At 43.9% G+C, this 16,872-nt stretch overlaps 1 protein-coding gene across 2 annotated transcripts in view; it reads right to left on the minus strand.

The window, feature by feature from the left end:
• Positions 1 to 1,068, minus strand: part of LOC100415596 (uncharacterized) — a 35,291-nt gene extending 34,223 nt beyond the window's left edge. For both annotated transcript variants that reach the window (XM_035285555.3, XM_054249765.2), the window contains exon 1: positions 962 to 1,068. In XM_035285555.3, coding sequence (XP_035141446.3) covers positions 962 to 991 — 30 coding nt within the window. In that variant the 5' untranslated portion in view covers positions 992 to 1,068. The remainder of the gene's footprint in view (positions 1 to 961) is intronic.
• Positions 1,069 to 16,872: the final 15,804 nt, after the last annotated feature.

The raw sequence follows: 16,872 nt of genomic DNA on the forward strand, positions 1-16,872 counted from the left end.
AAGAACAAGTTTTATCTCATAAAATTTAGCATGAAACTCAGAAGTCAAGATAACATACAGAGATATTCACTGTCACAAATTTACCCTGCAAAAAGAGGAAGTGATATTTTTATGACTCTACATAACTCACCGGTTGTCTACCACATTTTCTTGTGTAAATGGTTTTTTTTTTTTTTTTTTTGAGGAGTTTCACTCTTTTGCCCAAGCTGGAGTGAAAGTGGCAAAAGCTCTGCTCAATGCAACATCTGCCCCTGGGCTCAAGCGATTCTCCTGCCTCAGCCTCCCCAGTAGCTGGGATTCTATACTCCCACCACCACCCCTGGCTAATTTTTGTATTGTTAGTAGAGACAGGGTCTTGCCACTTTGGCCAGCTAGTCTCGAACTCCCAACCTCAGATGATCCACTGGCCTTGGCCTCTTCAAGTGCTAGGATTACAGGTGTGAGATACTGCGCCTTACCGGAAATGTATTCATTTGCTACAGCCAAAATGCAGGAGAGATTTTCCCTACTGTTTTTCTTGGTTGCATTTTCAAAGCAAAGCCTCGTAATTCTGCTTCAAATCACCCAGTCATAAAAAACATTTTCTCAATAACTCCCGTAAATTTTTAATAAGAGAAAAAGAGAAACTGAGAACCCCATAAACCAAACCAAAGGTCTTCCCATTCATAACCTGCAACGGAGTCAGGATTCTCCCCTGACGACCCTCCCGTGGTCCCTGGGAGAGACAATCTGGAAGAGAGGTAGCTCTGCGGGTGCAGAGCTGCCCAGAGAGGGCTTCAGGCCAGGACACAATCACTGTGCAGTCGCCATCTTATTGCTGAAAGCGACTGAGGCCGATCTGGGCAAGGAGGACTCCGGGCACAAATTATGGAGCTGTTTGCGGGGATGCATGAGTCCGCCACAGCCACTTCCCACCGGTTCCAACAAACCCTTTCCCCGAGGTCGGACCCGGCACTCACACCATTTCTAGGCTTCCAGGGGGTCCTGGCATCTTAGGTGTGGATCTCCAGTACCAGCAGGTCACAAGCCCAGAGGTTGGGCCTATAGTGGCAGCGAAGACACAAAGCCGCTGCCACGTCCCAGAAGCCGCCCTTTTCGCTCCAGCTGCGTGCCTGATTGGACGGTTCTCAGGGAAGCGTCGCTCATTGGATAAGGTTTAAGACCCAAGGCCTGAGTGACAGAAGACATGACCAAACGCTGACTGATTAAAGAAAGAGTGACAGCCGAAGGTGCAGCCTTTTCAAGCAGGGCTTCTCCTCCTGAGCTGAGCCAGGTCCACCCCAGAGGGTGTTTGCCTTTAGCCTTGTGTGTAAGGCCTTGTGTATCTGTAAATTATATACTGTATGGCTGCTCACATATTAAAAGAATACAATAAAAATTATTTTTTTAAACTTCAGTTTTTTATAAACTTCCTGGCTTTTGGTCCTTTGAGCAGGCAGCCTGCGATTGTTTCATTTTATTTTGTGTTGTATTAAAAAGGAGGAATCCTGCTCTGTCGCCCAGGCTGGAGTGCAATGGCAACACCTCGGCTCACTGCAACCTTCCCCTCCCGGGTTCCAGCGATGGTTCTGCCTAGTAGCTGGAATTACAGGCACGGACCACCACGCCTGGCTAATTTATTTGCATTTTAGTAGAGGCGGGGTTTGAAGATTTTGGCCAGCTGGTCTCAAACCCCTGACCTCAGGTGACCCGCCCGCCTCCGCCTCCCAAAGTGCTGGGATTACATGCAGGCGATACCACGCTCGGCCGCTAAAGTTTAAAAACAAAAGACACGCCCGGCACGGTGGCTCACGCCTATAATCCCAGCACTTTGGGAGACCAAGGCAGTCGGATCATCTGAGGTCAGGAGTTCAAGATCAGCCTGGCCAACATGGTAAAACCCCCTCTCTAGTAAAAATACAAGAGGTAGCCGGGGGTGGTGGTGTGCGCATTTAAGTCCTAGCTACTTGAAAGGCTGAGGCAGTGAGAATCACTTGAATCCGGGAGTCAGAGGTTGCCGCGAGCCAAGATTGTGCCACTGCTCTCCAGCCTGGGTGACAGAGCAATACCCTGTCTCAAAACAAAACAAAAAAAAATTGTATTATTTAATACAACTTTGGTAAGAAAATTTAAATTCGGCCGGATGTGGTGGCTGACGCCAGTAATCCCAGCACTTTGGGAGGCCGAGGTTGTGGATCACGAGATCAGGAGTGCGAGACCAGCCTGGCCAACCTAGTGAAACTCCATCTCTGCTAAAAATAAAATAAAATAAAATAATTAACTGGGTGTGGTGTGGGTGTCTGTTATCCCAGCTGACACAAGAGAATTTCTTGAACCCAGGAGGCAGAGGTTGCAGTGAGCCAAGATTGTGCCATTGCACTCCAGCCTGGGCAACAATGCAAGACTCCATCTCAAAAAAAAAAAAGAAGAAGAAGAAAATTTAAACTCTACTATTTAACCATATTTTTTACAATATGATCTGCTATAAAATCTACTATGGAAGATAAATTTCTAGCCATTGCCTCATTTACTCTAAACCGTAGAAATAAGACCTAACAAATGATGCCCATTCAAAAGAATATCGGCCTCTGGGCAATGCTCTGTAAACTTATTTTGAGTATTATTGTTTACAATTTACGAAGTAGGTTAAAAGCAGTGGATCAATATTCTGTTTCTGATATTATGAGGCAACAAATGTCTCATTAAAACTTCTTACCCACGTTAGCCCTTCATCTCCTGCCTCCCAAAGTGCTGGGACAGCAGGTGTTAATTTGGCTGGGTGCAGTGGCTCATGCCTTTAATCCCAGCATTTTGGGAGGCTGAGGCAGGAGGATCACCTGAGGTCAAAAGTTTGAGACTTGAGACCAACCTGGCCAACATGGTGAAACCCTGTCTCTACTAAATATACAGAAATTATCTGGGCAACTGTAATCCCAGCTACTTGGGAGGCTGAGGCTGAAGAATTGCTTGAGCTGGGGAGGTGGAAGTTTGAGTGCAGTGAGCCGAGATAGCATTACTGCACTCCAGCCTGGGTGACACAGGAAGACTCCGTCTCAAAAAAAAAACAACTTTTGAGTCTCGCTGTTGTTGCCCAGAATGGAGTGCAATGGCATGATCTCGGCTCACCGCAACCTCCGCCTTCTGGGTTCAAGCAATTCTCCTGCCTCAGCCTCCCGAGTAGCTGGGACTACAGGCACGCACCACCATGCCCAGCTAACTTTTGTATTTTTAGTAGAGACAGGGTTTCACCTTGTTGACCAGGATGGTCTCGATCTCTTGACCTTGTGATCCACCCGCCTCTGAAGTTTTATATAGATAACGTTAGCTGCAAAATTCTCTACATATGATTGTATTTCATGAGTGCACATGAGACCCCCTTATATATATATCTGTTGTTTATAGAGCCATTAGAAAACTGTGAACCAAAGACTGTCATGTTAGCAGACAGTCTTGATTTTTGACCTTATGGGGAAAAAAGCTATCTACATCAAGACAGCCATCTGCTTTTGAGGAGAAACTTCCCTGGTTAGCATTAGTTTCAGATCTCCTATGGGTTTACAATTGCAAGGGTTTGGACAGGCCCTTCTGAGTTGTGAGACTATCAACCCAGTGCTCAAAGTCTTGAAGTCTTGCTTCAGTGTAGATGGCAAGAAGACTCAATGTTTGGGATCTAGATTATAAAGTGTTTTACTGTCTTCAGTAAGTAGACTATTAAAGGCTTTCTTTACCTGGTGAAAACATGCTTTGCCATAATGCTTGGAAACTTTCTTGCATTTAGTAACACTAGACTTCAGAAGCAGATAACACATGCGATTTTTTTTGTTTTTTTGTTGGGACAGAGTCTCACTCTGCCGCCCAGGCTGGAGTGCAGTGGCATGATCTTGGCTCACTCCAACCTTCCCCTCCTGGGTTCAAGCAAGTCTCCCTGCCTCAGCCTCCCAAGTAGCTGGGATTATTGGTGCCCGCCACCATGCCCGGCTACTTTTTGTATTTTTAGTAGAAACGGGGTTTCATCATGTTAACTAGGCTGGTTTCGAACTCCTGATCTCAGAGGACCCGCTCGCCTTGGCCTTCTAAAGTGCTGGGATTACAGGTGTGAGCCACTGCTCCCAATCTACATGAGGTTTTATTAAATGCATGGGCCTTCCGATGATTATTTTATTTTATTTTTTACTCTAAGTAAATCTGATGATCATCTATCTGCAACTACAAAAGCAATCCAATTTGGTTACCTTTGCACAACTATTGTAGCTATAAGATCTTACTTAACAGTTTTATGAATTGTCTAGTGAACTAAATGTCTTTATTTTGGAGACATTTTCAGAAAGGGGTTCCTGGAGGAAAACCAATTCTTTTATATCCTTTTAGCTATTGTTATAACATCAGCCTTCTTGCATTAAAAACCTTTTATACTACCAGAAAACGTGCAGTAAAAATGACAATTGGATAAAATTTGTGTAGAAATGTTTAAATGGCCCTTCAGGTAGCATAAATGTACATAGAGTTTTGATTGTCTTCTCAGAATAATGTATTTCACAAAAAACTGGTCTTAACCTATTTTAGTAATTTATTATAGGAATAATCAGCACACACAAACACACAAACATTTGATTTATATTAAATTTCAATAATTCCATCTCTTCTGTAGTGAGTAATGAAATGCAGAGCTTTTAATGGAAGCTTGAAGAACTCAGGAATGAACGAGTGGCTGATGGCTGTCTAGGTTCTCCAAGAGTCCACACTTAAAATTAAACGTATGTTCCCTTAAATGCCAGGTTTGTTTCTCCAATATAGGTGCATAACACTGATAAGTGAGAGGTTATCATAGGTAATTTGACTTAGACCACAGGTTATTCAAACGACATATCTAAAAATCTTTAGTACCAGCCCATTTAGTATAATGTCAAAATACCCTGCCACATTAGAGTACACATATTTTCCTAATATTCAATTAATTTCTGTTGTGCACCAGGCACAGTGGCTCACACCTGTAATCCTAGCACTTTGGGAGGCTGAGGCGAGTGGATCAGAAGGTCAAGAGATCGAGACCATTCTGGTCAACAAGGTGAAACCCCGTCTCTACTAAAAATAAAAAAAATTAGCTGGGCATGGTGGCGCACGCCTGTAATCTCAGCTACTCAGGAGGCTGAGGCAGGAGAATTGCCTGAACCCAGGAGGCGGAGGTTGCGGTGAGCTGAGATCATGCCATTGCTCTCCAGCCTGGGCAACAAGAACGAAATTCCGTCTCAAAAAAAAAAAAAAAAAAAGTTCTGTTGTGGCTGGGTTTTCAGTTTCACAAGAGTCAATCTCTTCATTAGAATTCTCACAATCCTTATGCAGTGGAAACAATATAATGCCTTCTGGGCACGGTGGCTCATGCCTGTCATCCCAGCACTTTGGGAGGCTGGGACACAAAGATCACCTGAAGTCAAGTGTTCGAATCACTTGAGCCGGGGAGGCAGAGGTTGCGGTGAGCCAAAATCCTGCCACTGCACTCTAGCCCAGGCAACAGAGCAAGACTCTATCACAAAAAAAAAAAAAAAAAAAAAAAAAGGAGAAAAGACTCTACAATTATCAGAAATCTGTATTAAATTTATCTAGGTCCTTTTGATCTTTTCATGAACCTTGTTAAAGAAACAATACTCTAGGATTTTCAAGCTTTTGAGGTTTTTAGAAACTACATCAGAATTCAACCATTCACTGTGAAAATGACTTAAAGTGGTTTTATTTTATTTTATTTTATTAAGATGGAATTTCGCTCTTATTGCCCAAGCTGGAGTGCAATGACGCGACCTTGGCTCACTACAACCTCCGTCTCCAGGTTTCAAGAGATTCTTCCACCTCAGCTTCCCAAGTAACTGTGATGACAGGCTCACACAAACACACCAGGTTACTTTTTTAATTTTTTAGTTTTGGTAGAGACAGGGTTTCACCATGTTGGTAAGGCTGGTCTCGAACCCCTGAGCTCAAGTGATCCGCCTGCCTTGGCCTCACAAAGTGCTCGTGCCACACCTGACCCAAACATCATTTTTTAATTTGACAATGCTTCCCATCTAATTCAACATACCAAATACACTTATTTATTACACTTTTAGATGCTGCATTGGCCCTCTGTAGCAACCAAAAGTTAGGGGTAAAAATAAAAAGACAATTTTGTGTATGTGTGTGAGATGGAGTTTCACCCTTGTTGCCCAGGCTGGAATGCAATGGCATGATCTCAGCTCACCGCAACCACCGCCTTCCAGGTTCAAGAGATTCTCCTGCCTCAGCCTCCCGAGTAGCTGGGATTACAGGCATGTGCCACCATGCCAGGATAATTTTGTATTTTTAGTAAACACGAGGTTTCTCCATGTTGGTCAGGCTGGTCTCAAACTCCTGACCTCAAATGATCCACCTGCTTTGGCCTCCCAAAGAGCTAGGATTACAAGCATGAGTCACCACATCTGATCCAAGTATAATTTTTATTTTGACAATGCTTCCCATCTAATTCAACGTATCAAATGCATTTATGTATCATACTTCTATCATACTTTTTTTCTTTGAGACAGAGTTTTGCTGTTGTTACCCAGACTGGAGTGCAATGGCACAATCTCAGCTCACCGCAACCTCTGCCTCCCGGGTTCAAGCAATTCTCCTGCCTCAGCCTCCCAAGTAGCTGGGACTATAGGCGCACACCACCATGCCCAGCTAATTTTTCTATTTTTAGTAGAGACGGGGTTTCACCTCGTTGACTAGGATGGTCTCTATCTCTTGACCTCGTGATCCATCTGCCTTGGCCTCCCAAAGTGCTGGGATTTACAGGCGTGAGCCACCGCGCCTGGCTATCATACTTTTAGATGCTGAATTGGCCCTCTGTAGCATCCAAAACTTAGGGGTCACAAAAAATTTTTTGTTTTTTCTTTCACTCACTTTTTTCTTCACTTCAGCTCTGTCTTTCATGCTGGAGTGCAGTGGTGTGGTCTTGGCTCACTGCAGCCTCCGCCTCCTGAACTCACTCGCTTCTCCTGCCTCAACCTCCCAAATAGCTGGAAGTACAGGTGCCCACCACCACATCTGACTAATTTTTGTATTTTTAGTAGAGACAGGGTTTTACAATGTCAGTCAGGCTGGTTTTGAACTCCTGACTTCAAATGATTCAGCCGCCTCAGCCTCTCAAAGTGCTGAGATTGCAAGCGTGAGCCACTGCTCCTTGATTCTTCTTTTTTTTTTCTGATATGGAGTCTCGCTCTGTTGCACATGCTGGCGTGCAGTTGAACGGTCTGGGCTCACTGCAACCTCTACTGCCCAGGTTCAAGGGATTCTTCTGCCTCAGCCTCCTGAGTATCTGGGATTACAGATGCCTGCCACCATGCTCGGACAATTTTTGTATTTTTAGTAGAGACGGGTTTTCACTGTGTTGGCCAGGCTGGTCTTGAAATCCTGGCCTGGTGATCCACCTGCCTCCACCTCCCAAAGTGCTGGGATTATAGGCTTAAACCACATTGCCCTGCAAAAGAAGACAATTTTTAAGCTGAAATTTGATTTTGGGAAGTCTGTCAAATATGTCAAAAGGTTAAAAATACTTTTTGATAGCCAGGCGTGGTGGCTCATGCCTGTCATCCTAGCACTTTGGGAGGCTGAGGTGGGAGGATCACCTGAAGTCAGGTGTTCGAGACCAGCCTGGCCAACATGGTAAAACTCCATCTCTAGTATAAATACAAACAAGCTGGGCACGGCGACAGGCACCTGAAATCCCAGTTATTCCGGAGGCTGAGGCAGGAAAATCATCTGAACCTGGAAGGCTACGGTCATAGCAAGCGGTGCCACTGCACTCCAGCCTGTGAGACATAGTGAGACTAACTAAATAAAATAATAATAATAATAATAATAATTTTGATGCGTGGGCTATTTATGATTTTGGGGATTTTTTTGGTTTTCTTTTTTTACTATTTATGATTTTCAACACTGACTGAAAGTAATGTGCCTGAACAAATGTCTATCTTAAAGTCAAGTGACTATAGACAGATCTGCTAGGAAGACATTTCATTTTTTTTTTTTTTTTTTGAGAGAGAGTCTCACTCTGTCAGTCAGGTTGGAGTGCCATGGGATGATCTTGGCTCACTGCAACCTCCGCTTCCTGGGTTTGAGTGATTTTTCAGCCTTAGCCTCCCGAGTAGCTACGATTACAGATGCATGTGTGCCACTGCATCCAGCTAATTTTTGTGTTTTTAGAAGAGATGGGGTTTCACCATATTGGTCAGGCTGGTCTTGAACCCTTGATGTCAGGTGATCCACCCACCTCTGGCCTAGGCCTCCAAAGTTCTGCAATTACAGGCCTGACCCACAGCACCTGGCCAGAAGACATTTCATTCGGCTGCAATTCGTGAAATATTTGAGTACATCTTGAAGTTGTCTTTTGATTTTTTGCCTTTTTTTTTTTTTTTTTTTTTAGACAGGGTCTTGCTTTTGTCTTTCACACTGAAATGCAGTGGCATGATCTCAACTCGCTGCAAACTCAGCTTCCTGGGTTTAAGAGATCCTGATGTCTCAGCCTCTACGGTAGCTGACAAAACAGGCGTGCACCACCACATTCGGCTGATTTTTCTATTTTTAGTAGAGACAGGGTTTTGCCATGTTTGCCAGGCTGGTCTCAAACTCCCGACCTCAGGTGATCTGCCCACATTGGCCTCTGGAAGTCTTAGAATTATAGGCCTGAGCCACCATGCCTGCCCTGTATTTTGATTTTTAAAATGGCACAACACAGCCCAGTGCAGTGGCTCATGCCTGGCACAAAGCAAGATTCCGTCTCAAAAAAAAAACAAAACAAAATAAAAATTGTCCAGGCGTGGTTGTGGGTGCCTGGGATTATAGCTACTGGGGAGGCTGAGGCAAGAGAATCGTTTTATCACGGGAGGTGGAGGTTGCAGTGAGCCGAGATCGCGCCACTGCACTCCACTCTGAGTGACAGAGTGAGACTCCATCTCAAAAACCAACAACAACAACAACAGAAGTACTATGTAATTTTTATTGATATATAACATGTATTCAAAAATGCATGCCCAAAACATTCATTTATGTAAAACTGAATGAATTGTTACAAAGAAATACACTTGTGTAATCAGAAAATGAAACTAGGCTGGGCACTGTGGCTCATGTCTGTAATCCTAGCGCTTTAGGAGGCTGATGTGGTTGAATCGATTGAGCTCAAGAGTTCAAGATCAGGCCGGGCGCGGTGGCTCAAGCCTGTAATCCCAGCACTTTGGGAGGCCGAGGCGGGTGGATCACCAGGTCAACAGATCGAGACCATCCTGGTCAACATGGTGAAACCCCGTCTCTACTAAAAATGCAAAAATTTAGCTGGGCATGGTGGCACGTGCCTGTAATCCCAGCTACACAGGAGGCTGAGGCAGGAGAATTGCCTGAACCCAGGAGGCGGAGGTTGCGGAGAGCCGAGATCGCACCATTGCACTCCAGCCTGGGTAACAAGAGCGAAACTCCGTCTCAAAAAAAAAAAAAAAAAAAAAAAAAAAGAGCCAGGCATGGTGGTGCAAACCCGTGGTCGCAGCTACTGCGGAGGCTGAGATAAAACAATTACTTGAATTCTGGGTGGGTGGAGGTTGCAGTGAGCCCAGATTGCACCCCTGGACTCTAGCTTGACTGACAAAGCAAGAACCTGTCTCAAAATAAAAAATAAAGTAAAGTAAAATAAAATAAAAGTAGCCTAATTTGTGCCCCAGCAATAACTTTCTTTTTTCTTCTACAACAATAACCATAATCTTAAGAATTAACATTGTGGCTGCATGCAGTGGCTCACACCTGTAATCCCAGCACTTTGGGAGGCCAAGGCAGGCAGATCATCTGAGGTCAGGAGTTTGAGACCAGCCTGACCAACATGGAGAAACACTGTCTCTACTAAAAATACAAAAATTAGCCGGGCATGGTGGTGAATGCCTATAATCCCAGATACTCGGGAGGCAAAGGCGGGAGAATTGCTTGAACCCAAGAGAAGGTTGTGGTGAGCTGAGATCATGCCATTGTACTCCATCCTGGCCAAACAAGAGAGTAACTCTGCCTTAAAAAAAAAGAAAAAAAGAAAGAAAAAGAAAAAAATAAGGCTGGGTGCAGCAGCTTATGTCTGTAATCCCAGCGTTTTGGGAGGCGGAAGCAGACAGATCACAAAGTCAGTAGTTCGAGATCAGTCTGATCAAAATGGTGAAACATCATCTCTACTAAAAATACAAAAATTAGCTGGGCACGGTGGTGCGTGCCTGTAATCCTGGCTACTTGAGAGGCTGAGGCAGGAGAATCTTTTAAACCCAGGAGGGGGCGGTTGCAGTGAGCCGAGATCATGCCACTGTACGTCAGCCTGGTGATAGGGCAAGACCCTGTCTCAAAAAAAAAAAAAAAAAAAAAGTTAACATTGTGGATCAATTTTGTGTTTGTATTCAAGTGTTCTATTGCATAAAAATTAAACACATGCAAAACAACAACAAAAAGAACGCAGTAGATCTGCCATGAAGCCTCAAGAACTGCTAATCACGTGCCATTCTTGTTTCTCCTGCAGCTCTCTACTTCCGCCATTTCTGCTAAACCCACTGCCCATCCTCCATTTTGACATGTGTCAAAAATGTTTAGGATTTGTGCCTTTCAATGTGTGTACATTTGACCTCACAAAAAACAAAACTGAAAAAAATAATGAAGGATGGACAATGGGTTTAGCAGAAATGGCGGAAGTAGAGAGCTGCAGGAGAAACAAGAATGGCACGTGGTTAGCAGTTCTTGAGGCTTCATGGCAGATCTACTGCGTTCTTTTTGTTGTTGTTTTGCGTGTGTTTAATTTTTATGCAATAGAACACTTGAATACAAACACAAAATTGATCCACAATGTTAACCTTTTTTTTTTTGAGGTGGAGTTACACTCTTGTTGCCCAGGCTAGAGTGCAATGGTTCAATCTTGGCTAACAGCAACCTTCCCCTCCTGGGTTCAAGGGCTTCTCCTGCCTTAGACTCCGGAGTATCTGGGATTACATACATACACCACCATGCCTGGCAAATTTTTGTATTTTTAGTAGAGATGGGGTTTCTCCATGTTGAGCAGGCTGGTTTCAAACTCCTGACCTCAGGTGATCTGCCTGCCTTGGCCTCCCAAAGTGCTGGGATTACAGGTGTGAGCCACTGTGCCTGCCCACAGTGTTAACTGGTAAGATTATGGCTATTGTCAGAGAAGGAAAAAAGTGATTGTTGGGGCACTGAGCTACTTTTATCTTATTTTACTTTATTTTTTATTTTGAGGTAGGTTCTTGCTCTGTTAGTCAGGCTAGAGTCCAGGGATGCAATCTTGGCTCACTGCAACCTCTAACCGCCCAGGGCTCCAGTAACCATTTCACCTCAGCCTCTGCAGTAGCTGCAAACACATGGCACCACAATGCCTTTTTTTTTTTTTTTTTGGGGGGGGGGGGATGTCACCCTGATTCCCAGGCTGCTCGTGAACTCCTGAGCTCAAGCTACTCAATCACATCAACCTCCCAAGGAGCTAGGATTACAGATATGAGCCACAGTGCCCAGCCTTGTTTCATTTTCTGATTACACAAGTGTATTTCTTTTTTTTTTTAACAGCTTGGTGTATTTTGATGTATACTCAAGCTACAAGAGAACTGCATCTAACATTGTTATAATAAAGAGACAGCAGATCAATCATTAAGGGCAGTGTTTTCTTTTTAACAATTCATTCAGCTTTACATAAATGAATGCTTTGTGCATGCATTTCTGTATACATGTTATATATCAATAAAAAATTACATAGTACTTTTGTTTTTGTTGTTTGTATTTTGCGTTTTTCTGTTTGTTTTTGAGATGGAGTCTCACTCTGTTACTCAGGCTGGAGTGCAGTGGTGCAATCTGGGCTCACTGAAAATTCCGCCTCCCAGGTTAAAACGATTCCTTTGCCTCAGCCTCCCCAGTAGCTGGGATTACAGGCACCCACCACCACAACTGGCTAATATTTTTTTTTTTTTTTTTTTTTAGAGACAGAGTCTTGCTCTGTGCCAGGCTGGAGTGCAATGGCACGATCTCGGCTCACTGCCACTTCTGTCTCCGGGGTTTAAGTGACTCCCCTGCCTCAGCCTCCTGAGTAGTTGGGACTACAGATGCATGCCACTGTAGTCCAGCTAATTTTTGTATTTTTAGTAGAGATGGGGTTTCACCATGACCAGAATGGTCTCAATCTACTGACCGGGTAGGCCTCCCAAAGTGTTGAGACTACAGGCATGAGCCACCGCGCCCAGCCTAATTTTTGTATTTTTAGTAGAGACGGAGTATCACCGTGTTGGCCAAGCTGGTCTCCAACTCCTGACCTGAGGTGATTTACCCGCCTCGGCCTCCCAAAGTGCTGAGATGACAGGTATGAGCCACCGCGCCTGGCCCATAGCACATATTGGGACAAAATGCTAACTCAGTATCTCAGAATAATGGCAGCATTTTTTTTGTTTATTTGTTTTATAGTGGAACACACATACTCGAGGCATAATTATATAGATTCTAATATTCCAAAAAGAGTATTAAAGCCCTAACTCTTGAATGAGAGCATAGGTCTTTTTATTTTAGCCCCAGTTTAATACATGGTACATTTTTAATTTTAGGGGAATGCAACCTTTATTAAAGAACATTTTTCCTTCACAGTAATGATCACCAGTGCCAGGACCCCTAGCGCAGTGCTTTGCACGCAGGGTGCACTTGGTACATATGGAACTGCGTTGATTCAGGAACAAAACCAATAGCAGGGTTAGTGCTGCAAAGAATAATAATTTGCTAATACTGGCAAGACTGAAAGGCCATGACTTAGTGGCAAACATTCTTTCATTCACTTGAGAAATCATTTGCAATGAGGTCACCTGAAAGTGTTGGTTTACAGCAGTGGCGTCTGAACTTGGCTGCACTCTGACATCACGAGAGATGTTTAAACCACACTGTTGCCCAGGTTCCACTCCAGGAATTCTGATTTAATTAGTGTGTGGCAACTTGTGTTTGGGGGATTTTTAAAGACACCCGCAGGTGATTTTTACATGCAGACTTAAGTGAAAACAATGGTTCAGGGTAAGGGAAGCATTCAGTGTGTGTGATCTCCATGTGTATTTTTGAAATTTGCCCCACGGCTTCTGACTGAAATCTTCAACAGCAGCTCTACCATACATTTTTTTTCTTTGAGATAAAGTTTCACTCTTGGTGTGCAGGCTGGAGTGCAATGGCAGGATCTCAACTCACCGCAACCTCCACCTCCTGGATTCAATCGATTCTGTACCTCCCAAGTAGCTGGGATTACAGGCGTGTATCACCATGCCTGGCTAATTTTTTACTTTTAGTAGAGACGTGGTTTCACCATGTTGGTCAGGCTGGTTTCGAACTCTCAACCTCAGGTGATCTACCCACCTTGGCCTCTCAACGTGCTGAGATTACAGGCATAAGCCTCTACACTGGGCCGTGCTCTGCCATTTTATAAATCATAATACAGGCCAGGTGTGGGGGCTCACGCCTATAATTCCAACACTTCTGGAGGCCGGGGTGGGCAGATCACCTGAGGTTGGGGCTTTGAGATTAGCCTGACTAACATGGCAAAACCCCATCTCTACTAAAAATAGGAAAATCAGCTGGGTGTGGTGGTGCACGCCTGTATTGTCAGCTACTCGAGAAGCTGAGACATCAGAATATCCTGTACCCAGGAAGCTGAGTTTGCAGTAAGCTGAGATCACACCACTGCATTTCAGCTTGAAAGACAAAGCAAGACCCTGTCTCAAAAAAAAAAAAAAATTCAAAAGACAACTTCACGATGTACTCAAATATTTTGCTAAATTGAAGCAGAATAAAATGTATTCTGGCTGGGCGCGGTGGCTCGAGCCTGTAATCCCAGCATTTTGAGAGGCTGAGGCAGGTGGATCACCTGAGGTCGAGACCAGTCTGTCCAATATGGTGAAACCCCATCTTTACTAAAAACACAAAAATTAGCCTGATGAGGTTCATGCATGTGCCTGTAATCGTAGCTGCTTGGGAGGCTGAGGCTGGAGAATCGCTTGAATCCAGGAGGCGGAGGTTGCAGTGAGCTGAGATTGCACCACTGCACTACAGCCTGAGTGAAAGAGTGAGATACCACCCTCAAAAAAAAAAAAAGAAAGAAAAAATAAATGAAATGTCTTCCTAGCAGATTTGTCTATATTTACTTGACTTCAAGGCAAGACACTTGTTCAGGCACACTGCTTTTAGTCAGTGTTGAAAATCATAAATAGTCCACATTTATCAAAAATTATTATTAGTAGTATATTTTATTATTTTTTGAGATGGAGTCTCACTCTATCACCCAGGCTGGAGTGCAGTGACACGATCTTGGCTCACTGCAACCTCTGCCATCTGGGTTCAAGCAATTATCCTGCCTCAGCCTCGTGAGTAGCTGGGATTAAAGGCACCTGCCACCATGCCCAGCTAGGTTTTGTATTTTTAGCAGAGATGGGGTTTCACCATCTTGGCCCGGGTGGTCTTGAACTTCTGACTTCGTGATCCACCCGCTTCCCAAAGTGCTGGGATTACAGGTGTAAGCCACCGCCAAAAATTATTTTTGTTTTTAGTTTTAGTTTAGATAGTCTCACTCTGTTTGTCACACAGGCTGGAGTGCACTGGCAAGGTTTGCTGCGAACTTAGCCTCCCAGGTTCAAATGATTCTCCAGCCTCAGCTTCCAGAGTAGCTGGGATTACAGGTGCCTGCTACCACTCCCAGCTTGTGTTTGTATTTTCATTAGATACAGAGTTTGATCACGTTGGCCAGGCTGGTCTTGAACACCTGACCTCAAGTGATCCGCCTGTCTTGGCCTCCCAAACTGCTAGGATTACTGGCATGAGCCACCACGCCTGCCTATCAAAAAGTATTTTTAACCCTTTGACATATCGGACAGGCTTCCAAAAATTAAATTTCAGTTTAAAAATTATCTTCTTGCGTCAGGTGATGTGGTTTAAGCCTGTAATCCTGGCACTTTGGGAGGCCGAGGCAGGCAGATCACGAGGTCAGGAATTCGAGACCAGCCTGGCCAACATAGTGAAAATGCGTTCTCTACTAAAAATACAAAAAAAATTAGCTGGGCATGGTGGTGGGCACCTGTAATCTCAGCTACTCAGGAAACTGAGGCAAGAGAATTGCTTGAACCCCAGCAGCAGAGGTTGCAGTGAGCTGAGACCTTCAACTGCACTTCGGCGTGTACAACAGAGCAAGACTCCATATCAAAAGAAAAACAAGCAAACAAAAAGTCCGGGCGCAGTGGCTCATGTGGATTATTGAGGTCAGGAGTTCAAAACCAGACTGGCCAGTATGGTGAAACCCTGTCTCTACTAAAAGTACAAAAATTAACTGGGTGTGGTGGTGGGCACCTGTACTTTCAGCTACTTTGGAGGCTGAGGCCAGAGAATTGCTTGAGCTCGATAGCCAGAGGCTGCAGTGAGCTGAGATCTCACCACTGCACTTCAGGCTGGGAGACTGAGCGAGACACTGTCTCAAAAAAAAAATTTTTTTTTGACCCCTAACTTTTTGATGCTACAGAGGGCCATTTCAGCATCTAAAAGTATGATAAAAAGTATAATAAATAGATATATTGATACATTGAATTATATGGGAAGCATTGTCAAATTAAAAATAATATTTGGGTCAGGTGTGGCAACACAAGCCTGTAATCCTAGCACTTTGGGAGGCCAAAGCAGACAGATCGCTGGAGGTCAGGAGTTTGAGACCAGCCTGACCAACATGGTGAAACCCTGTCTCTACCAGAAGTAAAAAAAAGTTAACCAGGTGTGTTTGTGTGTGCCTGCAGTCCCAGGTAGTTGGGAAGCTGAGGCAGGAGAATCACTTGAACCTGGGAGGCAAAGGTTGCAGTCAGTTGAGATTGTGCCACTGCACTCAAGCCTGGGCAACAGAGCTAGACCCCGTCTAAAAAAAAAATAAATCAAATAACAATAATACAATAAAAATGATGTTTGATCTTCAACTTATGTTTTCAGAAATATGCTGTTAATATTTAGGCCAAAATTGTAAGAAATTTCAAAAGTCTAATATATCTAAGTGTATGTTAGTACTGATAAGGGCTGTTATAATAAATTATTGTAGGCTGCTGATATCATTAATTTTTTTATTTGTTTCTTTATAACCATTTTAAGCTGGGCACAGTGACTCATGCCTGTAATCCCAGCACTTTGGGAGGCCTACCCTGGCAGATCTTGAGGTCAGGAGTTGGAAACCAGCTGGGCCAACAAAGTAAAAATCCCATCTCTACTAAAAATACAAAAAAATTAGCAGAGCATGGTGGCAGGCACCTGTAATCCCAGCTTCTCAGGAGGCTGAGACAGGAGAAAAACTGGAATCTGTGAGGCAGAGGTTGCAGTAAACTGAGATTGTACCACTGCACTTCAGCCCAGGTGACAGTGTAAGACCCCCATCTCAAAAAAAAAAAATGGTTTTTTTTTTTTTGGCCCCTAGTGTTTGGATGCTACAGAGGGTCAGTGCAGCATCTAAAGGTATAATAAATAAATGTATCTGGTATGTTGAATTAGATGGGAAGCATTGTCAAATTAAAAAATGATGTTTGGGTCAGGTGCGGTGACTCATAGCTGTAATCCTTGCACTTTGGAGGCTAAGGCAGGTGGATCACTTGAGGTTAGGAGTTTGAGATCAGCCTTACCAACATGGTCAAACCCTGTCTCTACCAAAAATAAAAAATAAAAACAAAACCAGGTGTGTTTATATGAGCCTGTAGTCTCAGCTACTTAGGAAGTTGAGGCAGAAGAATCTCTTGAACCCAGGAGACAGAGGTTTCAGCGAGCTGAGATTGTGCCATTGTACTCCAGCTTGGGCAATAAGAGCTAAACTCCAACTCAAAAAAATAAAAT

This window comes from Callithrix jacchus, chromosome 22 (genome assembly GCF_049354715.1).
Source record: "Callithrix jacchus isolate 240 chromosome 22, calJac240_pri, whole genome shotgun sequence".
NCBI classification, from domain to species: domain Eukaryota; kingdom Metazoa; phylum Chordata; class Mammalia; order Primates; family Cebidae; genus Callithrix; species Callithrix jacchus.